Raw genomic sequence first — 25,548 nt, 5'->3', positions numbered from 1 at the left:
CGTCATCTTTCTTGTGCTTCATTCTAATAATAGTTCAAAAAGGTCTTTACTAATACTTCATCGCCTGCAGATGAAGCTCAGATCCTTTAGCCCCATGACTCTGTGCCCGGTTCAGTCTTCTGCCTGTCGACTGGCCCTTCTCTTCACTCTAACTGGATGCTTTCTATCCCTGACGATGCATGAAAATCCCACGAAGCTTTCTAAACAGAGCTCTGCCCAAGCCTTAACTGCTGACATTTGCACTTAATTACTGGAGGTGTGGCCCAGGCATGGAATGCTCTATTTGTCAAACTCCAGTTGACTTTACATAGTTGCTAGGGTTGAGATCCAAAGTTCTAGCTGAGTTGATACATCAGTTAGAAAGATCTCATGTTCCTGTTATTATGTATTTGTTCAGACATTCGTCTTCTCCAGGTGTAATCCTGCTAAATCTCGTAGCTTTCTGATTCCTGAAGTTCATTTCATGTGCTGTTGAGTGCTGGGACTTGAACCTAGGACCTCATGTATGTTAGGCTAACAATGCTGTCTCACTGAGCCTCATCCCAGCTCCTGAAGCTTCCCTCCTGTCCTCCCACCAAATACAAACACCTGCTTTGAACATTTAGTGACATCATGCTAACATCTGAAACCCTCTGCTTTGTAACAGAATCATTTTGAAGCTTATTTTTTCTCCTCTACAAAACCTTGGCATTGTGTAATAGTTTCCTCTGAGATGAACGCATTGCACTCCACAGGGAAGCTCCTTAAGCAAGAAGAAAAAATAAAGCCAAACCCAAAAACCAAACAAATGAACAAAAACTTCAAAAGAGCTTCAGGAAGTCCCTGAAACTGACAGATTCCCTAGGCCCCTCCCTGTCAGAGTAATAAAAGTTGAGAGCCCCCCTCAGAGGAGCAGAGCCCAGCTGCAAAGACTCTCAGACCAGACGAGCTGCCTGGAAGACACAGAAACCAGCTGAGCTGCCTGGAAGGGATTCAGACCAACTGAGTCCCTAGAAAGGGACACGCTCTAAAATGTTGAACTTCCTGTACAATCTAGGCCCCGGCTTTGTGAGCTGTCACCCACGCTGGGGTGGGCTTTGGTGATGTTTGTTTTTGAGTCATTTCTGCTCCTGTAAGTAACCCCTAACCTATATGCCTGTAAATAACCCCAATAAAAATCATGGTTTGCCAAGCTGGATTTTGGTGATATCATACTTTTTGGTTAGTTGCAGGTGCCCTGCCTGGGATAACCCAACACATGGCTAATTACATTTCCTCAAGGCCCAGCACAACTTTGTGGGTCAGCTTCAGGGCTCGGTAAACATTTTTTGGATACTTACCCTGGTTGGCTCTTTCACATATGTAATTGCTCTGTGCCATGCACCATTTGCTCCAGTTGTCCCACAGCTTGATGTCCAACGTCGCCTTGCTGCAGTGATTGTCATTGGCTCCTCTAGTTAGCACGGAGACATGGTGGTCTTTGCCCACACGCCATTCTTCATTCAACTTTAAATTTTCTTTCATTTTAATTTTCGAGACAAGATCTTACTATGCAGCCCTGGTTGTCCTGAACTTGCTACATAGACCAGGCTTGTCTTGAACTCATAGAGATCTGCCTGCCTCTGCTTCCTGAGTACTGGGATTAAAGGCCTGTGTTACCATACCCAGCCTCTCCTTTCCCCCCCTTTAAAGGTCTCCAAATAGCTGTCACCAGTGGGGTATTCTCTTTCTTGTCACACATCTGCTTTCACTGGAACATAAGCAATGTCAGAGAAGCACTTCCTTCTGTCTGCTGGGATCCTCCCAGCACCCTCTGCGGTTTCTCCCATAGATGGCAAGTGCTCAGAATGTGAGTGGAACTGAACGGAACCGTGTGGACCTCATATCAGTTACCTTTCTTATCAGTATGAGAAAGTATCGACAGAAGCAATGTAAAGGAGAAAGAATGTCCTTGGGCTTGTGGTTTCGGGGATATTGGTTCGTTGTTGTGGGGCAGATAAGGGACGTTCCTGTGCACAGGAGTTCTAGTCCTGCCTGGTCATGTCATGGCAGATCAGGAAGAAGAGCCACTCGGATAGAGGGCATCTGAAAAGAATACATGCCCACAGTCTGTGATGAGCGAGCAAACTCTGAAATAAAAACCACCATCTTTGCCCTTTAGGGTACAGACCTTCCTCCTAACCTGGTAGGCTGGGTTTAAGTGCAGAATCTTAGACTCCTTGCGTTGCGTTGCAAAAGCATTCACTGGACTCAGCGTTTCCCTGGAGCTCGTCTTTCCATCCTTGGTTCTTGGCTTCATCCTACAGGATTTGTGTAGCCACCCTCTCCAGCTGTCAAAGCCCCATCACCACCCCTGCAAACAACTACCCCAACCCCCACTCCATAGCCGGGTACAATAGCTGCCGACCCACTTTGGGGAAGGCAGACCTCAGGATGATAGGTACCACACGGACTCAGGAAGTGAGTCCGCCTGAAGGAGTGGAATTATGGGGTCCTGGGTACTCACGCATAGGAAAGATGGATCCTGGTGGGTTTTCCCTTGGCTCCTCAGACTCTTGGGCCTGTGGCAGGGCCCAGGTGCAGCTTGTAGAGGCCCCGAGTGGTGCCTGTTTTGTCTAAGAGTAAACTGACTCCATCTCTCTCCCTCCCCACACCAGGCTTGAAGCCTGCTGGGGAGCCATGCTCACTTTCTTTCCTAATTGTTGGTGCTTCCCTGTGGCTGAGGGAAAGCTCATCTCTCACTTGTGTATACATAAAATGAGATTAGGTGGAAAGGTGTCTAAAAATCAGTGCTTCTATCTCCCACCCAGTACTAACAAGTCATACAAAATGCAAAGACATAGACACTAGATCTGTCCATTGCATAGTTTAGTATGGATGCTCCGAGGCTATGTCTTGATCCCTATTTTTAGACACAAATGTGCACAGACATGTGCCTAGATGTGGAGGCATGCTTGTGCACTTGTGTATACACACACACACACACACACACATTTCTGCTTACCTTGAGCATTCATTCCTGCTGGGTTTGCAGAGTTACACTATCTGCCAGCTGAGCTCTGGGAGTCATCTTGCTAGACACTGAGGGAGAACACTTTAATTCCTGACAGAGGTTGATTTTATGTTTTGAGAGCAGAAAGACCAAGGGACTCTAGGGATCCCCTTTTTCCTTGGAGAGCTGATGCCCTGGGGTCCTTCCTGTTAGCCCAAGGTTGCATTTTTGTTGATTTCTAGCAGAGTCTGAGTTGACTCAGAATGGTGTGGGAGATTGCTTTCTCCACACTCTGATATCTAGTGCAGATGGGAACTTCCTGGAGGCTGAGGCCAATTGTAAAGGACACATAGAGTCCCATCAATAAATATATAATGAAATCTTTCTGGGGCTCTGGGGGATCCTGTGTGGGGTGATAACATGTTAGACCGTCATTTTAACTTAGTGTGTGTGTGTACTTACAAGTTCATAAAAAAATAACACAATAGACTAAATGTCAAGAGCTGCTCTAGGTAGTGGTCGGTGGCCAGATGAGTTGTGTGTACAAAGAATTCAGAGAAAAGCCAGGAGGGAGGAGAGCTATGGTGGTCAGGGCACAGACATGCCCAGACAAGCAGAATCTCCACTTGAGTATGCTGGAGACAATTCCGTGGATGTACATGTCAGGGGGAGCAGGGGAGCAATTTGTGGGGGTTGCTTATGATAGGTGACACAATGGAGCACAAAAATTAGGGTCATCCACAAAAGCTTGTAACCTAGATTCTCATCTTCCCTGAGATTTAACAAGTGCCTTTTTTCTTTCTTTCTTTTCTTTTTTTTTTTTTTTTTTAAGAACAGGACCTTTTGATTCTTTGCCTAGATAGATGACTTTGCCCAGCAAAACGGGGTAGCATCTTTCTGGTTCTTTTGGCTACCTCACTGAAGAGCAACCTTGATCCTTTGGCCAGTCTGGATGGCTGGCATTTCCCACTGTCTGTCATAGTTCCTCAGTCAACAAGATACTTCTCTGATGCACAGCTTTCAGACTATGGCTGGTGCAACCTCTGAAATATGAACTGTCCAAAACTGTGGTGTGTTCCAAGACCTTCCAACCTTACTCGGTCTTCAGAGTTAATACACCTGGCTCTGCAGAGACACATGCTAGCTCCCATCCACATTCTCATTTCCCCAGGAAACTAACCCCCAGCAGGATCTTTTTCATCATACACTGGTGTGACTTTTTTTTTTTTTAAGGCCTGGATCTGTGTGTCTGTCTGTTTCTGTCCACCTTGATTCAGTTTCAGCAGCCCCTTTCTGAAGACTCACTAAGCTCAGGGCAGTAGGCCCAGGTCTCTCCAAAGGCCCACCTTCACCAGGTGGCAGAGCTCTGGAAAGGCAAAAGATGGGCTGAGCCCTGTGCGCCTCCTCCCCAGCCTTTCCAGCGCGCGGGCTCTGGGGAAGAGAGCCGACTTCTCTCGGCTTTGTCCGCTCGGCAGCCCCGGGTCTGCCAGGGACCTCGGCCGCCCCGCACACACACCTGCTGCCCGCCCCGCGTGGGCGGCTCGGGAGGAGCGTGCTCCGGAATCACCGGGTTTGGGACCGTTCCTCCAGCGCCCCGGGGGTGCGGGTGCGGGTGCGGGGCGGCGCCGTCCCGGGAGCCCTCCTGAAAGGCGGGTCCTGGGGGAGGGCGGGGACCGGGTCTCGCCTCGCCCTCCGCCGGGCCGCCCGCAGGCAGGCGCCGGACCGGCCGGGAGGTGGTGCTCGCCTCCCCGCGCGGGGCCGTGCGTTGCCCGGCAGCGGCTGCGAGGCTCGGGAGGGGGCGGAGCGGCGCGGCCGGCGTGCAGCGGCCCCAGTCCGCGGATCCGGCCCGGCCCGCCCCCGCCTCTCCGGCCTCGCTGCGCGCCGGTGCGAGGCGCCCAGTCTCCGCTGCAGCGGACGCCGGCGTCCCGGGCCTGAGCGCGCCCACGCCGGGAGGCCGGGGTGCCGGGGAGCCGGGGAGCCAACGCGTGGCCATGGAGCGGGAGCCCCGCGCCAGGGTTGCACTGGAGCCGGAGCGGTGCGGCCGCGGGCCTTCCTCCCGCCACCGCCGCCCGGGGCTGCTGCTCCCCGGCCTCTGGCTGCTGCTGCTCGCCGGGCCGGCCTCGTGCGCTCCAGGTAAGCCTCGCTGAGCCCCCCGGGACGCGGCCGCCACCCTGGCCGTCTTCTCTGCCGCGCTCGTCACCCCCTGGCTCCCCCACCCGCCCATCCTCTTTTATTCTCCACCGCTCCCTCGCCCTCCTTGTTGGAGATGCTTTTCTATTCTTCTTGGGCCCAGCAAATAAAGGCATGGAGGAAACGAATACATGCAAAGGAAAAGAGCGAGCGGCTGACCGGTCTGCTGAAAGGTCTGCAACCTAGTCTTCCGTGAACCATGTCGCCCGAGGCCGGTCTGGTGGTTTCTGCTCCGAAGATGCCTATTTTCTTTTTCCCCTTTGCAAAACGCAGGCACTGGAATTGTGTTTGTGCACAGCCGTGTGAATGTGGCGTGGTGAATGTTGTGGGATACTTTTATTGTTGGGGCAAAGGGGTACATCTGGTGTGTGCTGTAGAGCAGTTGTGCATTGCCGGTGAACAGCCAGTGTTCCCCCAGATGCAAGCAAGCTGGCCGTGTCCCCCAGTGCGCCAGGACACAAAGAACATTCAAAGAAAAATCTCTTGGAAAGCTCCCTGGCCATGGTTCTTTCCAGGGAACTAGCTATTGGTATTGCCTCTACAAAGGCATTACAATGGAGTGTGAAAATATTTTGAGTCTGAAGTGTCAGGGCATGAAAGGAGTCATGGTTGGTTTTATAATAGATGCAATTTAGTGACTGCTCATCAGCATGGGATTAAGAGACATGATTTATGAGGCGTGTGGGTGGGTTTTGTTTGGTGAGGAAATGGTTTAATTCATGTTGCTCCTCTGAAATGTTTATTTGTCCACCCTGAGAGTGCACTGGATGGATGGATGGCCTGGAGACCATCTCTGAGGTGACACAGTGCAAGCCTGTGATTGCCCCAGCACACACATACTTGGTCGCTTTGTGGGTAGAAAACGGAAGGTTAGAAGAGCAGTCTAGGGTGGAGAGCTTCTTCATACTGCACAGGAGAAACAGAAAAGCCATGAAAGCAGCTCCGAACCCTCCCTGCTTGTGGGAGCAGGGCCAGAGGACTGCCAGGTGGCTTGAAGGCAGTAGAACACATTCGAAGGTGTCCCTTAGGCCCTGCTGTGGGCCACAAAGGGGATGGTGGAATAGAACAGAGGGAGAGTCTTCAGGGGGCGCGATGGGACCCATTCACTCACTCAGGAGGAAATCAAGGCAGGAGCATCTTGCTCAAGGTCACTGCCTGGATGGTGAGGGGAATTGCTGTAGCCCTCTGTTCCCCTTTGCTTTCTGTGACCCACAGACTGGGGTCGTAGCTGAAGCCTCCAGAGATTTCCCCTGGAGAGGAGTCCCTGGGTGGAACACTGCCCCAGGGAGCCACGGCAGAGGCAGGGTTGACAGAGTGGGCCTTTTTTAGGCTGTGTGTGCAGTGGGTGCAGAAACTTTGCCTGAGCTAGCACTTCCTGTCTCAGTCTCACTCTGAGAGTTCCAGTCCAATGTTCCGTGGAGAAGAGTTAGTCCTTCCCAGAGCTTTTGACTTTAGTCAACAGAGAAAGCTGGATTCTGCTGGATTTGACCATCATGGGACCTGGCTCACTAATTGTTTCTTTCCACTGACGTGCATGCCAGGTGCTGTGGGACCCAGTTACACTAAGGGTTAGGTTTTACAATCCCTGCTTAACTGAGGAGGGCCTTAACAGGTGTTTAGGAGAGGCTGGCTCCAGATTCTATGATACACTTAGCTTCCTGGCCCCAGCGTTTTTTCCACTTGCACATTGTCATCTGAATCTTCTGGAGAGGTTGTAGGAGATAAAGTTGTTTTGCTAAACTTAAAGACACTCGGTGGGTGTGTCTACATTGCCTCCCCCTTGTTTTGAAACCCTTTTCTGGTTCTCTGCTGCTCCTAATCCAAAATCCAACTAGGAGAAGTGAAGTTATATGCCTGTTCTGGAGCTGACATCACAGAGCCGGAGGCGCCATCCTTTCACGAAGTTGCTTCTCTGGTTTGCATAGCTGCCTCTGGTCAGGAAACAGAGCGAGAAGCAGTGTGTGTGCGCAGAGCATCGCACAGCACCCAGCTTCAGGAGCTCAGCCTCAAAGCAAAGCCAGTGCAGATGTGTGTGTGTGCGTCCACTCTGAGTGAGCTGCTAGGTGGAGGGTCTTCAGGGGTGACCCGAACGAAGCGGGCCATCTGGTTGCAGGCTCTGAAAAGCCAGCTTGATGTAGGGTGTCTTGGTAAGGTGCCTACTGCTTGTGGGCTGCCTGGCCATGGCCAGCAGCTGCTGATCCTAGGACTGGATGGTGTGTTTGGCCCAGGTTTCCCCTCGGTGGCACCGGGACCCTCTCATCTTAGTGTCTCACTTCCAACAACAATGTGGGCAGGGAGACTTTGCTGAGGCCTGTCCTGGAGTGGTTGGGGTGAGGGCATGGGAACAGTGCCTTAATCGTGTTTGTAATTCCTCTGGGAGGCAGCAGCCCCCCTGTCTGGCTAACAAGTTCCCCATCTTCAGGAGAGATGGACTTGATTTTCAGGTGGGACCACTTGTTACAGTTTTCAGAGAGAGCTCTCTGCTGTATTGATTTGTTGTCTGTTTCTATTTCCTTTAGCATTTTAAGTGCATGATTTTTGTTGTTGTTGGGTTTTTGTTTTGTGTTTTGTTTTGTTTTTGTTTTTGTTTTGTTTTATTTTTGGTTTTCCAGACAGGGTATCTGGGACTAAAGGCCCACTCCCACCTGGTGATTTTTTTTCTTTTAAAAGAAAACATTTATACGTTTGGTCTTGACTATTCACTGTTGTGGAAACAACCCAAAATGCTTGGAGATTTCTTTTGAACGTAGTGCCAGCCACCCACAATGGAGAAGGAGAGGATGGTAGCCTATTCCTTATTCAGGGAGAAGTCTACTTAAGAATTAGGGCTGTCATGAAATTGACAGCATGGCAGAATCTAGAAATTAAAGACAGGTGCAGAAAACAGTCACTGAGGACTTGGGGTGTACTCAGTGGTATATTGTTGGGTAGCTTGCCCAGGCCCTGGGTTCAAAGCCCAGGACAAGAAAGGAGGGAGGGTGGCTCACCCACAGTCCACAGCCCATACATAACACTCTAAGTGGGCTAGGTTTTGTTTTTGTGGTAGAGTTTTGTTATATAACCCAGGCCTTCCTGTGTAGACCAGGCTAGTTTTAAATCTATGACAGTCCCCTGCCTTGGCCTCCTGAGTGCTGGTATTAAAGGCCTGGGCCCTTACCGCCACCTTACTGCCGCTGCTGCCACCACTGCCCAGCCAAGCAGCTGTAAATGTTATGGTGAATAGCTTTACAGATCGGTCTTTGCCTCTCTCTATTTTCCTGTCTCTCTAGGTCTATTTATTTATTTATTTATTTATTTGGTTTTTCGAGTCAGGGTTTCTCTGTGTAGTCCTGGCTGTCCTGGAACTTACTCTGTAGACCAGGCTGGCCTTGAACTCAGAAATCCTCCTGCCTCTGCCTCCCTAGTGCTGTGATTAAAGGTGTGTGTCACCACGCCCGGCTAGGTCTTTTTATTTTTAAGTATGTATTTGTAGAGTGGGTATGATAATGGGATTAACTGTCAGGTGTGCCAGGCTGGCTTCCTGTGTGTTTGCTTGGATGTGGAGTGTTATGCGGATGCTCAAGATGTGGTTGTTGAATGAGTCAGTAGTTGGAAAGCTGTAATGCTGGAAAAAGCCACAACAGTTTATGTAGCTGATGTCCGTTATCACATCCATTGATTACCTGTATTTATCCCTCTATCTATCTATCTATCTATCTATCTATCTATCTATCTATCTATCTATCTATCTATCTGTCTATCCATCTGACACAGCATCTCTCTATGTAGTCTTGGCTATCCTGGAGCCCTGCTATGTAGACCAGGTCTGGAACTCACAGAGATCCTGCCTCTTCCTAACCAATGCTGGGATTAAAGATGGGTCCTTTGGTTATTATTATTTTTTAAAGATTTATGTATTTTATTTATATGAGTACACTGTCTTCAGACACACCGGAAGAGGGCATTGGATTCCATTTTACATGGTTGTGAGCCACCAGGTGGTTTCTGGGAATTGAACTCAAGACCTCTGGAAGAGCAGCCAGTGCTCTTAATCACTGCGCCATCTCTCCAGCCCTCCTCTGATTATTTTTAAACACTTTTGTTGCTAAATTTGTAATACATTGTTTTAGTTTTCCCATTTTGCATTTCTTTAGTGTTGAAGTTTTGCTTATTTTGTATTTGTATTCTTTGAGTTTTGTCATTGTTTCTTCTACTTTCCTCCTCTCAGTATATTTCTTTTTCTTTTCTTTTTTAAAGATTTATTTATTTATTATATGTAAGTACACTGTAGTTGTCTTCAGACACTCCAGAAGAGGGCATCAGATCTTGTTACAGATGGTTGTGAGCCACCATGTGGTTGCTGGGATTTGAACTCAGGACCTTTCGAAGAGCAGTCAGTGCTCTTAACCGCTGAGCCATCTCTCCAGCCCCAGTGTTTTTCTTTTACATTTAATTAATTAGATAATTAATTTTTGAGACACAGTCTAATATAACTGAGGTTGGACTCAAACTCACTCCGTAGCTGAGGATGACCTGACCGTCTGATCCTCCTGCCTCCACCCCGCCGGTGCTGGGATTGCAAGCGTGCATCTGTCCTGTTTTACACGTGCTGGTGATTTCACTCAGGGCTTTGTGCATGCTAGACAAGCACTCTCCCAGCTGGGCCGTACCCCCTGCCTATTTTACACTTTACATAATTGAATAAAACAGTGTGTTAGTGTGTATCCATATGTGCAGGGTGTGTGTGTGGGGTGTGTGTGACAGAAGACAACTTTGTACAGTTGCTTCTTCTACTTCTCTTTGGTTCTGGGATAAGACTCAGGCTGCCTGGCCTCCAGTGATGAGTGTCTGTACCTGCTGAGTCATCTCCCTGTCCTCACTTTTTACATAATTTTGAGACTAGAAGTGTGCAGTTACTGTGATTAGCAGAATCTGCTTTTTCTTTGTGTAATTTTTTTTCATGCATTTATACCATGGCCTGTTCAGTTTTTATCTGTCTTAATGAGCTACTTGTTGTTTCAAGGTGAATATTTGCTAGACCTAGTTTAGAATTTGTAAGCAAGGACTTACCCTGTGTGCAGCCTGTAACCCCCAGACCTCCTGCACTTTGTTATTTGGAGTTGGGGGGAGGTGCTTGCTAAGAAGTTAAACTTCTGAAACAAGGTGGGCGTTGTGTTCATCCCAGCCCTTGGGAGTGGGGGCTGGAGGATCTGAGTTTGAGGCCACCCTGATCTACATAGACTGTTGGCCACAGACAAACAGGAATGGAACCTAAAACAACAAAAGGATTTAGGTTCCTGGAGCTCATCTTCCCCTAAATTCTAATCTCTTGATGTATCTGGGGATCTTTATCATAACAATTTAAAGCTCACCTGTAGGGATTTAATACTTTGCAACTGTCTAAGTAGTGTAAGTCCATCACAAATATTAAGAGACAGTTTTTATATTTTTATGGTTGTCTACTTTAGGTTTTATTTATTTTATGTGTATGTGTACAGGTGCCTTTGAGGACAAAAAAGGGCACCGAATCTCCTGCATCTGGAGTTACAGACAGTTGTGAGCCACCATGTAGCTGCTAAGGTTTGAACTCAGGTCCTCTACAAGAACAGAAGAGCTCTGAACAGCTGAACCATCGATCCAGCCGCATGGCTGTCATCTTTTTATCATTAGAACATTTGAATTAAACTGTTCTGTTGAAATTGGTTTTGGTTTATCTCTTATTGCTTTTGGTTTTCATAGGGTCACAGGTAGGACACTGCTTTGGCTTTTCTTCCTGACTTCTACAGCTCCGGTCTGTCAGGAAGTGCCTCCCTTAGGCCTGAAAACAGAACCCCACCAGGGAGCTGTTAAAAGTCACCTGGGACTTGGGAGCAGGGGTTTCAGCTCCCAAGTGGGTGATAGCAGCAGCTAATTACTGTGGTTATAATTACACCAGGTGGCTTTTCCTAGAGAGGAAGATTCAGTACAAGCTGCAGGGGCTGTTTGCAAGTTGTGACCCTAGTCTTTCATCTGGAACCCACCAGGATGCGATTTCCCCTCTGTGTGCTTCTGGACAGATTAGAAACTCAGGGTGTATGCCCTTCTGCCCGTAACTTTCTGTGGGACAGACACAAAGCCTTGTATTCCTTTGTGGTACAGAGTTACACTCTCCTTTAGGCTATCTTAGATGCTTTGGAAATGTGTAGATGCAACTCACTCCTGACCCCTGTGTGCTCTGTGTGTGTATGTGTGTGTGTGTTCTCTTTGTCCATTAGATATGCCAGGCTAATGACCTGATGAAGACAGATTTCTCTTCTCATATCATTAACAACCAAATAAAAAGTGTTTCTTGTTGTTTGTTTTGTTTTTGTTTTTTTGTTTGTGGAGGGTCTCATGTATCAGGCTGACTGCTTACTTGATATGTATGTAGTTGAGGATGTCCTTGAATTTCTAATCTCTTGCCTTTACTTCCTAAATGCTGGGATTACAGATCACCTAGTTTATATGGTTCAGGGATTAAATTTATGGTTTCACGCATGCTAGCCAAGTACCCTACTCCCAGATCTTGTTTTAAAAATCTGTCTGCCACATGCCTGCTGGTGTACTTGTGTAATCACAATTTTGTCCGTAGATTGAGGGAGGACCATAGAAAATATGAGTGACCCTAATCTGGTAAATAAGTGGGATTCCCATCTTAAAGTGAAACTGAAGGAAGGCAGGCGTGAAGTGTCATGGCGCAGCAAGAAGGTGCTTGCTGCTAGGCCTGGTGACCTTGGTGAGTTTGGTCCCTGAGACCCACATGGTGGAAAGAGAACTGAGTCTAGAAAGTTGTCCTTCCCGACCTTACGTGCGTGCCCATACATGTGCACACGCTCATAAAAATGGAATAAATAATAATGCTACCAAAAATTGAGGGAAATGAAAAGCAAAGGCAGGACTTGTGGGAGACTGGGCGCAGCTGGGGTATAGCAGGTGCCCAGCGCGCCCCTGTTCCTTCCATCTCTGTTGACAGGTTGTAGCTCCTGAGCCCCGTGCTCTGCAGCTTCAGGCGTGTGCCTGCGTTGGTGAAGGGTTCCGTCCCTGCTCCCGCTGTCCCTCACATCCCTGCAGCGGCAGCAGACAGAGTTTACAGCGGCCCACCCTACATGTTCTGAATTGAAATCTGGCTTTGCCAGGTTCCTAGGTTCTTGCACACCCCACAGTTCAAGGGTTGAGAGGCCCTGAGTGCGGAGGAAATGCTTCCTGTTCCTGGGGCTCGGTGATGTCAGCCCTGCGTCCTCTCCCCTAGTGCCCTGGGCCTCTGTCCTCCCTCAGGGCTTTTCTCTCAGTTCCTGTTCCCTCCACTTTCTGTGGTCAGGGACTAAAGGCAGTACTCAGACCAATGGCTGCCCTCAGGACTCCACTTTGGTCCTCTTGACCGCCTTTTAATAGGTGTGAAGTGATGTCTCCCTGCGGTTATATCTTGCTTTACTCCAAGATGATTGCGATACTGAGCACCTTTTATATACCTCTTGATCATTTTTATGCTTTGAGAACTCTCTGTCAGATCCTCTGCCCTTAAACTTACTAGAATGGCTCCACTTTTTCCGGGCAGTGCTCACATCCTGGTTGCTGTTAACTGTGCTGGTGTGGATATGATGGGTCGTGGGTATTTCTCAGTATTGGTGATGCAGTGGCCCAGTGTGGCCAGTAAAAGAGGTAGAGGGATGGATGTGGGCCCTAAACTCAGGTGATCCTGCAGCATCGCAGAGGCCCTTTCTCAGTCCAGGGGAGGCCGGTATTGGAGAGGGTCCAGGTCTTCGGAGGGTGGATGTCTACCATTTTGGGAGCTTGCTGTGTATGCTCAAGAGATGAAGTAAGACAGAAAGAGGTTCAAAAGGTGAAACAGACAGGAAGACAACAGTCTTGGGATTGGAGGAGACAGATGTTGGAAGGGAGGCAGAGAGCGCAGGGGTGTATTTGCTCACGTTTGGGGGCGGGGTGGGGGGAGGTGGGGTGGGGTGGGAGCCCAGACAAGCATGAAGAAATTCATTCTAGAGAGGAAGGAAACAAGAGGTCCAGGCAGCAAGCTCTGGAGGCCAGACATACCTTGAAGGAGTGACTCTTCACAGAGGGAGGGAGAGAGGTGTTGAGAGGGGAGTAAGCTGAGGTAGACTGGGAACTGATGAGATACTTTCCACAGGAGGAGGGAGGAAGGAAGGGACTGCCAGGCAGGGAGCTGGACGGACAGTCTTGGTAGTGGTCCTTGTGGGCACACCAGCGGTTTGGTGGAGGATGAGCAGGCGGTGCCGGTCCTGAGTGGGTCAGGGCTGGTGGGGAGGCAGCCTTTCCTGTGGTAGGCTGCTCACAGCCCTGTACCATCATTTGGGAAGGCTTGCTGAGGCCTTGTTTTTGCTTCTCTTGTTTGGGCCTGTGGAAAGAGCCCTTCATCACTTAGCATTTCAGGTGTGGGGATTAACTTTGGAGCCAGACAGTCTGAAGGTCTGTTTTAAACTGCTGGGGAGCTTTCAAAGGGTGGAGGGACTGAAAACAGAACAAATGATCTTTTGGAGTCAGCTCTGGGGAACTTGGGCAAGGCCCAGGAACCCAGGGTTCACTGCTCCAGTGTGGTCCCCCCAAACAAGCAGCCTCAGCATTAGCATCAGCTAAGAGCCTGTCAGAAACTCAGGCTCAGCAGGACAGGTAACCCTCCGTGCCTGAAACCCCAGCACTCAGGAGGTACACATGGAGCGAGAGGACAGTCTGGCTACAATAGACAGTGCCCCATGCTTCCTGAATGAGCTACCTTTAAGGTATCTCTAGGTAATTTCTGTGTTTCCTAAGGTTTGGGAACTCTGCTTCAGCAGTTTCTCGATGAGCTTGGGTGCATTTCAAAGAGTTCTGGTTGCTTTCTAATTAGTGGGGCGTCTTCAAGTTGTAAAAACCCAAACCAGATTTCTAGGGAGCTGGAGGGTGGGAGCCTGAGATGGTGTCCGGCTGCATCAGAAGTCTGCTCCTGTTCAGTATGACTAGTCCTCACTTCCTAAACTGTGAGCAAAGAGTCAAGTGAGCTAGCCACAGAAACCCTTTGAGATTAGGGAACAAATGGTGACCAGGGCCTGGGAGGCAGAGAGAGCCAAGAGATTTGGGTAAAGTTACAGAGTTTCAGTTAGTGTCCTAAGGGGAAAGTGTTTACGACGTTGGTTGTTTAAAAAGTAACAATAGTGGTGGAGTGGGCTAATTGTTTCAGAAGTAGGATTGAGTATCAAACTGAGGCGTTGTGGTCTAGGTAAGTGGGAAGAACCCCAGTTCGAACCCCAGTTCCAGGCAGGTGATGGGCGTGGGGTGTATGAGCCACCCGCAGCTGGTGGCCAGGACCATGGTAACAAAGTTTCCCCGACGCTGTGGTTACTAACAAAGACCTCCAGGCTGCTCAAAGTCAGGATTGCTCGGCCCCGCCTTACTTAACCACCCTCTACCCCTCCTTCTCACCTTGAAGTTGTTGAGTTTTTGAGCAACTGTTAGGTGTGTGTGTGTGAAGGGTTTTGTTATACTCTCAGATCCAAGTGATCCTCCTGCTTCCTGCTTCCAAATAGTCTTAAAGAATTTGTAAAACCCCACTGTTCTCTGCAGCCCTTGGAATTGGGCTTTTAAATGTTTTTATGTTTTGAGGGTTACAATAGTTTTATTGGTTTCCCTCCCTGATTATAAAAACAGTATGTGTTGGTTGCAATAATTAGTACTTGCTGTTCCTTCTGTCTAGAACATTCTTACCTCAGATTTTATCTACAGTTACTTCCCTTCCTACACAGGTCCCTCCTCAGCTCCCACATGGTCAAAAGAGGCATTCTCCAGCAAGAATGCTTTCGTCACTCCTAAGCTCCTGCCTGCTTTAGTCACCACCTATGTTTCTGTCTGTTTATTCTCGGTCCCTGTCACTAGACCATAGGCTGCAGCGGGACAGGCTTGCTTTGCGCCGTGTTTTGGTTCTGTATTCTTTGCTTATTTATGTAGCAGATTGCCCTGTGTGCTGGGCCCTCGGGCTGTACCACATGTCTCTAAGTGGTACTAGTTAGTAGTACATTAGTAGGCAGAGCAAAGAAGTAGAGGGACTTGCAGATTCAGTGTGGGATATTATTGGAGACCCCCATTGCAATGTGCCTGAGTACCACTTGCTGTGGTATCCAGAGGACTGCCGATGGAGGGGCAGCAGTGATGCTCTCCTGCTGGAGGTAAACTGTGGTGTTGCCACAACCTCTCTGCAGGTGCTAAGACTGGATCTGTTCCAGGCCACACCCATGGCTGTGGCAGTTCCTGGCTTGCGACAGTATCACCTCATCTTCCCTGTGTGTCATTTGAACTTCTACCTTTTCAGTCATAATGGATCAGAGGCTCACCTACTTATGCCTAACCTCATGTTAATTAACTATATCTGTGGTGGCCTGTTTCTACATGAGATCATGCTCTGAGATTCTGTGGGTTAAGAATCTGTTGTTGTTGTCTAGCCCGTAGCACTGATGTTTGATCTAGAAGCTGAAGCAGGCGAGAGAGTGCCCAGAGGTCTTTTAGGGGACAGTGTTCCCAGCAGAGGGCATGGCCGTGCATGAGCCTTCAGGCAGGAACTTGTCCAAAATTAGGTCTCAGAAGAGACCTAGTGTCCAGTGTGGAGGTAGGAGGATCAAGGATTAGATGGGAGGGGAAGAGAGTCCTGGGCGTAGAGGCTCCTAGGAAGGCTGCCATCAAAGGGCAACCAGATTACAAGTTGATTGTGTTGATCATTGAGCACAGTCAGATGGTTAGAAAGTTATAAATTAACAAGCAAAAACTGCCTCATACTCCGCCACTCCAGATAATTGCTGTGGCATTTTGGTGTGTCTCTTTTTAGTTTTTCACACATACAAACACACAAGAACACACACGCAAAGCAGTGGTGTCATATCTGACACGTTGTTTGGCAGTTTGCGTATCCCCACTTCGCGCTCCATTGTGGGATCTTCGTGTTTGTACCACAAGCCAGTTTATCTGGGGCTGCGGATGGTCTGTGCTGCATTTAACCGGTGGTCTGTTGCTGGGTTGTAACTTGGGTGTTTCTACTGTACGTACATCTTCACACACTTTACTAATGGCTTCTGTAGGATAAATTCCCAGAAATAGACTCGCTGGCCTAGGCAGTGTGCACACATTAAATTTTGGTGCACTCTGCCAAGTTGCTCTCTAGAAAAGTTGAAGCAGTCCATATTACCTCTAGCAATGCCTCAGCAATGCCAGCGTTTTTTCTTCTTCTTTTAATCCTTCTGAATACAGCCCGTTACCCATCTATCATCTTCTCCAAGCTCACAGGTAAGACAGGTCTTTATAACTGTTGGGTTTCTTTGATTGCTAATTGGCATTTGGGCCTTTGATCAAGCTCCCCCTGGATGCCCTTTCTCTGGTTTTCTGTAGAAATCCCAGGGCTGAGGGATGACAGAGAGGGTTCAGTGGGTGAGAGCGCTTGGTGAGTAAGCCTGGGGGATCTTTTGGAGGATCTGAGCTCAGGGACCCAGCACTCATGTGAAAAAGCTTTTTATACCACTGACCCCAGAGCTGTGGTGGTGGGGATAGGAGGATTGCTGGGGTTTGCTGGCTACCAGCCTAGGTCCGAGTTAAGTGAGAGACCCTGTCTCAAAAGGAGTAAGACGAATAACAGAACAGGCTTCCTGACATTGCTCTGGCCTCCGAGCATGTGCACGGGTATACACATGCATGCCTGCATGCGTGCTTGCACACACACGCACACGCACACACACACACACACACACACACACACCCCAGAGCTGTGCTGGGAAGAGCAGTGATGGCCAGGTCAAGCACGAGGGAGGTAGCAGAGCTCCTGTCTCACCTACAGAACAGCTCTGAAAGGTAGACATTCTTGCCACTCCTATTGCACAAATGAAGTCAAACCTCAGAGGGGTTCACCAGCTCGGTCAAGGCCACACAGCTATGTGCATATACCCCCGCTAGGCTCCTGCTGTCTGGGCCATGTTAGTACGTGGTGCTGCGGTGTCTCCCGTGAAGGCGTTCCTTCACAGGCTTGGCTTGCTTGGTGTAGTAAACTCTGTAGTTCCAAGGTCAAAGCCATTTGTGACTCCTGGAGAGTGCCAGGCTGATGGCACGGGACAAGCCTTGACCCAGGGCACATACAGCCTTTGGTAGAAGGTTCATACCAAACCTCAGTTGAGAGAAATGAATAAGGCAGGCTTTCCAGAGCTACAGAATCACATAGATAGTTATTTTGTCTTGTTTTAGCAATTGAACATTTAATAGTAATGGTTTCAAAACATGAAAGTTCCCCTTACAGAGTGCGTTCTGTATATTCCCAGTCTGGAGGATAATCTTCCACAGCATTGAGTGACATTTGCTCCCTATGTTTTCTCTTTTACTGAGGCTTGGATCACATCCTTGTGGTTTTGATAACATTGCTGCGTAGATGATGTGTTCTCTGTGGTTTCTTTCTGACGGCCAAGTGTGTGGTTCTATTTCTTCTTTGATCATAAATTAGCATGTGCTTCTGGCTTAAAAATCAATTTCTCACTAACTTTCCAGTTTTGGTGGGAGCGAGTCAGTGCTTTCAGACAAGTATCTTGCTCAAAGCCCACAGTGGAGGCTGGAGAGGTAGATGGCTCAGTGGTTAAGGGCGTTGGTTCTTACAGAGGACCTGGGTTTGGTTCTCAGCACCTACATGATGACTCATAACTGCCTGTAACTTCAGTCCCAAAGATCTGGCCTCTTCTGGCCTCTGTGGTCACCAGGCATGCGTGTGGTGCACAGATACACATGAAGGCAAAGTACCTATACACATTAAAAAAAAAAAGATTAAAACCAAGGAACCAAAACAACCAGCACAGTGAGTCATTTTTTCCTGATTTCTCCACCCTTTGAGCTTTCTTAGTTCTAAGGGGAAAAACAAACAAACAAAAACAAAACAAAACAAAATAAAACTCAAATAACAGTATATTAATACCTTGTACTTGTGCCAGGATCTAATGTTAAATATTAACTTTCTAAATGATTCCCAGAAACAGTGGTCTTGGAACTATTGGTATTTTGTTGTTGTTGTTGTTGTTGTTTTTTGTTTTCGAGACAGGGTTTCTCTGTATAGCCCTGGCTGTCCTGGAACTCACTCTGTAGACCAGGCTGGCCTTGAACTCAGAAATCCGCCTGCCTCTGCCTCCTGAGTGCTGGGATTAAAGGCGTGTGCCACCACTGCAAGTTGGGACTATTGCTTTTTAAGAAGCCATTGTTGTTATTGTGTGCCCGTGAGGTTGAGGGGCACAGGGGCACATGCGGGCATAGTGCACAGGTGGAGGTCAGAGGGCCGTGCCTACAGAATGCCGCCCTTTCCTGGGGTGGGGAGAGAAGCGACTGGGCAAGAGAAGGCTGCTGTTGAGGTGTGATGCCCAGCAACCTCCTTGCCTTATGGTGTGATAGTCACCATGTAAGCGGGATGAGACTGGTACGGTGTGGGCTCTGTGGGAAAAGTGGTTCACACCTGCAGTTCTCATGGTTCACAGAAGAAGGCATCAATATGGTTCATAAAAGGGGGATAGAGTGAAGTGAGGAAAGGCAGGAAGGCAGGCAAGAAGTCAGGAAGGCAGGCAGGAAGGCAGGCAGGCAGGAGGGCAGGCAGGCAGGCAGGCAGGCGGGCAGGAGAGCAGGAGAGTAGGAGAGTAGGACGGAGTGGGGAGTGAGGCATGCACAGGCCTGGAGAACTAAGACCACAGTATGCAGCAGTTCCTGACCTGAGGGAAGCCATGCCCCATGGCTGCGGGGTAGACAAGGCTCATTATGGGGCTGATCCCACTGTGGGTCCAGCGTAGGACACGAACCTGATGATTTTCCCTCTCTGTGACTGTTTGGATGGCTGCTGCACTGTTGGCGTTCCCCCAGCATGCAGTGTTTCTGCCCCAGACTCTCTAAGAGTCCTCCTGCGTGGGCCCTGGAAAATGTCTGTTGACCTTTATTTTTATTTTATTTATGGTGCTTTTGAGGCAGGGTTTCTTTCTGCCTCAAACAGAGATCCACCTGCCTCTGCCTTCCGAGTGCACTGCGCTAAAGAGGTGCGCACCACCAGTCTTTTGACCTTTAAATGGGCACCATTCTCTTTAAGCATTGAACTTCATTTTCCCAGTTGTCCATGAGATGGTTTAAAAAAAAATCTGAGTGTTTGGCTAATTGCCATGAGGGAATGAATTAATGTGCAGCTAATATTTAGAATACTAGTAGGTCACTTGGTTGAAAAAAACTCTGCGTGAGGCAGAGAGCAGCTGCCCTGAAGACGTCCAGCCCCTGGACTGGTGAGCCCTGTGGAAGAGAGCAAGGGGCCGACTGCCTATACCTGAGAAACAGTACAGACCAGCGGAGCCGGGTAGAAGTCCAGGTCAGCCAGGCCAGCATCACTGAGTAACCACGAGTACCATTTGGACTGACGGTGTCCTCAGAAGCAGGTTCTGGGGGGGGGGGGGGGTGGCTTTCTTAGCTGACTTACCAGGAGATCTTAAAACAATGTTAGAACATCTAAGAAACTGATCTTAAGGAGAAAACAGGACTCAGCAAGTTGGCTTGATGAGCTGCCAAAGACGCTTGCCAAGGCTGAAGACCTGAGCTGGATCCCCTGGGACCTGTGTGGTGGGAAGAGAGAAGCAGCTCTGGCAAGGTGTCCACTGACCCCACCATGGTATATGAGTGGCACCACCCAGAACACACACAACAATAATAAATGCATCTTTTAAAAAAGATTTATCATATGTGAGTACACTGTAGTGTACTTCAGACACTCCAGAAGAGGGCGTGTCAGATCTCATTACAGATCGTTGTCAGCCACCATGTGGTTGCTGGGATTTGAACTCAGGACCTTTGGAAGAGCAGTCAGTGCTCTTAACCACTGAGCCACCTCTCCAGCCCAATAAATGCATTTAAAAAGCCCAGATAACATGTAAAATGATGTGTGAGAATTGTTGGCCACAGAACATAACAAGTCTGTGGTAGTTCTCAGCGGTGCCTTGTGTTCACTTCTCTCTGAGGGGATGGTTGGGGTGCGGCCTCTCTGGTTGGGTCATCTTGGGCTGCTGCTTTCTGCTGTGAGGATGAATAGACCTCTGTGGACCCAGGAGAGGAACGTTCACGGATGTGGGGTTGGAGCACCATGCCCCTGACTCAGAGGATGAGAGGCACCGTCTCTAACCATAAGCGCAGGCATGACTGTCGTCATGGGAAGTACGTGAGAGATTGTTAAGTAGCTCCTGAGTGGTAGAACCTGACAGCTGGCAAGTTGCATAAATATTCATATATGTATCAGTTTCTACTTCTGTGGTTCTGACAGGATGCTCCAGGGCCCACAGTTTAAGGATGCAGGCTGTAGGAGGCAGAGACTGACTGTCAGCGCATAGCAAACAGGATGCGTGTCAGATGCTTATTATTCTGGTTGAGATTCAGATTCTGCAGCGGGAGCTGGGACTGGGAGTGGTGCCCAGCCCTCAGCCAGGAGCATGTGCAGATGTGCGAGGGTGTGCCTGCCTACACGCAGACAGGATAATATGTGGGTGCTTAGGAAGGGAGGCTGAACAGTAGAGGGTAGACCAAGGAGAGATCAGGGACAGCAGAGTTCAGGACGGATCTGCAAGTGACCGTGGGGAGCCGGCTGCTCTCAGAGTTATGTGCTTGAGGGTTGGAGCTTGGCCAGTCCCCTTGCTGGGTCTCATGACTGTGTTCCATATCTGTGTTTATGTGAAGTTCATTTGATTAGAATGGAGTGATGTCACAGATACCATTGTCTCTGACTGATTTTATCTCCATTTTCCTTGATATTCCGGATGGGTGGATAAGCCTCCTCCAGCTTCCTTGCCTTGACTCTAACCTCTCCTCCTAGCACACGGCCATGGGTTCTGTGTCTTCCTGGGGAGAACTCTACTGAGCCGTGTGATACTTGCATACTTTGTATGTGCTGTTTCTTCTTCCCAAAAGCCCTGACCCTCCCTGTTTGCCTTCTTTCATTTCTCCCTCAAAAATCTCAGGCCACATTTCACCTCCCCACAGGCATGTAGAAGCAGAATGGCTTAGGTGCCCTCTCTGCACATGCAACTCAACTAAATTCATGACCTCCAGAGTTGGAGATCTTGCCTTATTACTGTCTCCTTACCAGTGTGCACTGCGGCTGGGCTCAGAGGCCATCCTTAGTGGACACCTGATGAATTGTTGAGCGGATAGAGTATCTCATGGGTGGACCACTGACTGGATAGATAATTGTGCGCACGATGACCCCATGGGTGGACCGCTGACTGCATACATGACTGCATACATGACTGCATACATGCTTGGTGAAATAAGCCAGAACAACTCAGGACATGGTGAGTTGGTGTGACTGTGACTGCTCTCTCATTGAGAAGGGCTCTTAAGAAGCTGGTCACCCTTCATTTTCATCACTACCTCCTGTAGTTTTCCTCCCACATCCAGGCGCTGATCTCTGTGTCCTTTCTCTCTCTTCGAATTGTTATCCTACTCTTGGTCTCAGGAGCCGCCTTCATGTGGTCAGACTCTAAAACTACATCTTTGTTCCAGTTCATCCTAACAATCCCCTGTGATGGACTGACTGTCGATTAACCTGAAAATGGTGGACGTGAAAATCTTTGCATGCAGAGTCCTTGTTGAAATACAAAAGCTTATTACTCTCTGTAACTCATTTTCAGATGCTTTGAATATGAATTATATTAGAATAAGTACCCATCTTCATCTTTATTTCTGTTTCATAGTTTGATACATATTTTCCTAGTTGTTGTTTTTTTATGAGTTCATGTGTGCACAGGGTCTGTGTGTGTGTGCACGCGCTCGTGTGTGTGTGTGTGTGTGTGTGTGTGTGTGTGTGTGTGTTCATGTGCATATGGAGACAGAGGGCAACCTTGGCTGTTGCCCTTGGGAGTCATCCACCTCATCTTTTGAGGTAAAGTCCCTCCCTCATTGGCCTGGAGCTCTGTATGGTAGGCTGGCTGGCACTGAGCCCTGGGGACCCACTGTCTCCACCTCCTCCTGTCCTGGGATTGCAGTTGTGCCTGGGGTTTTAACTTGGGTTCTGGGACACGTCCAGAGCCTCACGTTTGCAAAGCAAGCACTCCACCATCTCCAGTCCCATGTCCCCAGCCCCTTCTTGCTGATCTCCTGTGCTTGCGTGCACATAGAGTAGACCCTACTTTTCCGAAACATGGAAATGGGATGAGGCTACCCATAGATTTTGTGCCTTCCAGTTTTCCATTTTATTGTAAGGATTTTCCATATACTTTAAAATATTTTAAAGTAAGCACACAATATTCATTTATTTGGCAGGATTTCCCAAGCCATTCTTGAATTTCTTGTTTTGTGGTTTTAAGATCCTGGGATCCACCCTGGGGTCTTGCACATTCTAGGCTAGAGCTGCGACCCTGAGCTGCAGCCAAGCCTTTCCTGAACCACTCAGGATCTTACTGGCCTCCTCATGCCCAACTCTACATTCCTGTGATGAACCTCTGGGCACAGATCTTTCAGTTTCTCTTTGTTTCCTTCAGGATAGTATTAAGGAAAGAGTTGGATTACAAGGGGGAGATTTGGAGAAGAGAAAAAAAACCCCAGAGTCAGTGCTCATCAGAAGCTTCTCGGGGCATGTCGGAGAACATGCCAGTGCTGGGATCTTAGATTCACAGTTCAGCAGCTTTTGAAGGAGCCTCGCTGGGCAGATGGCTGTTTGCCCCAGGGCCTGCTGTCTGGTTATCCTCTGCCTGTCCTTATATACAAGCCTGTGCTGACTCACTGAGAGTCAGCACCTTTGGCTACCTGTGAAGATGAAAGTCCAGGAGTCAGTGTGGGTGGGAATCTGCTGCCCCGGCCCCTGAGCAGGAGAGCTCACTGTTCTCTGGGGCCAATAGCATGACTTCGTACAAAAGGAACAGACCCGAGGAATGTGGGAAAGGGTAGTGTGCGTGCGTGCGTGCGTGCGTGCGTGCGTGCGTGCGTGCGTGCGTGCGTGTGTGTGTGTGTGTGTGTGTGTGTGTGTGTGTGTGGTGTGTGGTGTGTGGTGTGTGTGTGTGTGTGGTGTGTGTGTGTGTGTGTGTGTGTGTGTGTGTGTGTGTGTGTGTGTGGTGTGTGTGTGGTGTATGTGTGTGTGTGGTGTGTATGGTGTGTGTGTGTGTGGTGTGTGTGGTGTGTGTGTGTGTGGTGTGTGTGTGGTGTGTGTGGTGTGTATGTGTGTGTGTGGTATGTGTGGTGTATGTGTGTGTGGGGTGTGTGTGTGCGCGTGTGCACGCACATGCTCCTCTCTGAGCCTCAGAGCCAGCCACACCATCTTTCCACGGCAGAGTGCCCCTTCCTTGACCCTCCCTTTGCCACAGCTGTATTTAGTGTCTCTATTCTAACTGTTCCCAACTTGAATTACAGTAATTATTTGATTTCCAAATTTGTGGTTAAAATGCATGTAGCATAAAATTTGGCATCATAACCATTTTTAAGTACAGGGTTCAGCAGTGTTAAGTACCTTTACAAAACCCTTTTCATCTTGCAAAACTGAACTTTATATCTATCAAGAAACAACTCCCTGTCCTCGTACTGCCACTCCCCTGGAGCTACAACTCTGCTTTCTGTCTTTATGAGTGTGACTCCTGTGTTCCTCTAGATACATGGAGTCATGTGATGGGTTCCTTCAGTCCTTGAGTTCATTCTTGATGTAGGATGTGTCACCGTTCCCTGTTTAAGGCTGCATAGTATCCAACAGATGCATGGTCTATACTTTTTTCTTTTTGCCTTTTCCAAATATCGGTACACATTTCAAATTAAATGCACATTCAGTGTTTGCAGTCTGGGCAATAGAAAACCCAGGTGAGGCATATTTTATTTATCTGTCATTTCTGGATGGACTTTTTTCTTTGGTTTTACCCTTTTGGCTATTGTAGATCAAATTAGAAAATATTATTACATATTGTATATTTTATACATTGATATATATACGTATACATACATATACATGCATACATACACACACACACACACACACACACACACATTATAAATCACTAGATTATAGTGGTTCACACTACCAGACTGAACAGTGAGGTTAGGGGTGGTGTTGTACTCACCTCACCTCCATGTCCTGGGCTTCAAGCTCTTGCCTTGAGTTTTTGTCTTGACTCTATTCCGTGATGGACCTGTAAGCCAGATGAACTTTTCCTCCCTGAGTTGCCTTTGATCATGGTATTTATCACAGAAAGCTAGTCAGAGTCAGTTCGGCCTTGATCTCCTCAATCATCCCCACCATCCCAGTGCTAGGAATACAGACATATACCACCCCAGGCCTGAGAGCTGACTTTTGTTATTATAACATGCCTTTTAGGCGTGCACCCTACTTTCCCATTTTTTTTAAAACTTGATATAAACTTGAGTCTAAGAAGAGGGAACCTCTATTTGAGGAAATGCATCTATCAGATTGGCTCGTGGCCATGTCTGTGGATACATCTACATTAATGATTGATGTGGAAAGTCCCACCTACTGTGGGCAGGGCCATCTCTGGGCAGGTGGTCTTGGATTATATAAAAGAGGAGGCTGAGTAAGCCGTGAAAGCAAGCTACATAGGTGGTGTACATCGAAAGGTAGCTACATCGGCTTCAGTTCTCTCCTGGGCTGCCCTCAGAGATGGGCTGTAACTTGTAAGCCAGATAACCCTTTCCTCCTTAGGTTGCTTTGGTTAGTGGGGAAGTGTAGCAGCAGAAGCCCAGCTAGGACAGTCCTAACTAGATTAGCTGCTCAATGACTGTGATACAATGTTGTCCCCTGGTAGCCATGGAGGGGAGGGAGCTGCTGGCTTTCTGAATCCCATAAACACCAGTGTCTCAGGATGCTCACATAATTAGCATCCCTTGTGTATCCTCTGTAGTCTGTATCTTGTCTAGATTACTTGTACATAAGGCAAAGGCAGTGCTGTGCACATACCAGAGCTCTTTAGAGGCTAATCGCAAGAGTAAGTTTGTATATTTTTAGGACAGATACAAGTTTAAGGGGGGGGGGGAAACCTAAACGTTTTCATTGCCTGTTGTTTGAACCTAGAGATACAAAACCTGTGGGTATCAAGGGCAGGCTATAGAAATAATCCCGTTGGCTGCTAGTTTGTCCTTCCCTGATGCTAAGGCGCCATTGATAGCGTGGCCATCCTTGTGCTTTCTGTGTCTCTGTGGAAGGAACTCATTGCTGCTCGGGCCCACTGCCCACTGTGGATGCATGCTGACTCATGGTTGTAATCTGTTCATTTTTCTGAAACTGAGTCTTATGTGGTCCTGGTTGACCCTGAACTCCCGAATCTCCTGCCTCCACCTCCCAAATGCTGAGATTAAAGGTATGACTACCACATCCAGCTGATAGTCCTGATATCGGCATGGGGGATAATAGTCTTGGATGTAAATTG

At 48.4% G+C, this 25,548-nt stretch overlaps 1 protein-coding gene across 2 annotated transcripts in view; it reads left to right on the top strand.

Moving 5' to 3' along the window:
- Positions 1 to 4,860: 4,860 nt before the first annotated feature.
- Positions 4,861 to 25,548, top strand: part of Kiaa1549 (KIAA1549 ortholog) — a 131,634-nt gene continuing 110,946 nt past the window's right edge. For both annotated transcript variants that reach the window (XM_052173457.1, XM_052173456.1), the window contains exon 1: positions 4,861 to 5,104. In XM_052173457.1, the coding sequence (XP_052029417.1) occupies positions 4,963 to 5,104 (142 nt within the window). In that variant the 5' untranslated portion in view covers positions 4,861 to 4,962. The remainder of the gene's footprint in view (positions 5,105 to 25,548) is intronic.

The sequence above is a fragment of the Apodemus sylvaticus genome, chromosome 2 (genome assembly GCF_947179515.1).
Source record: "Apodemus sylvaticus chromosome 2, mApoSyl1.1, whole genome shotgun sequence".
NCBI lineage: Eukaryota > Metazoa > Chordata > Mammalia > Rodentia > Muridae > Apodemus > Apodemus sylvaticus.
Note: the sequence above shows the minus strand (reverse complement) of the source record. Positions and strands in the feature narration are given on the sequence as shown.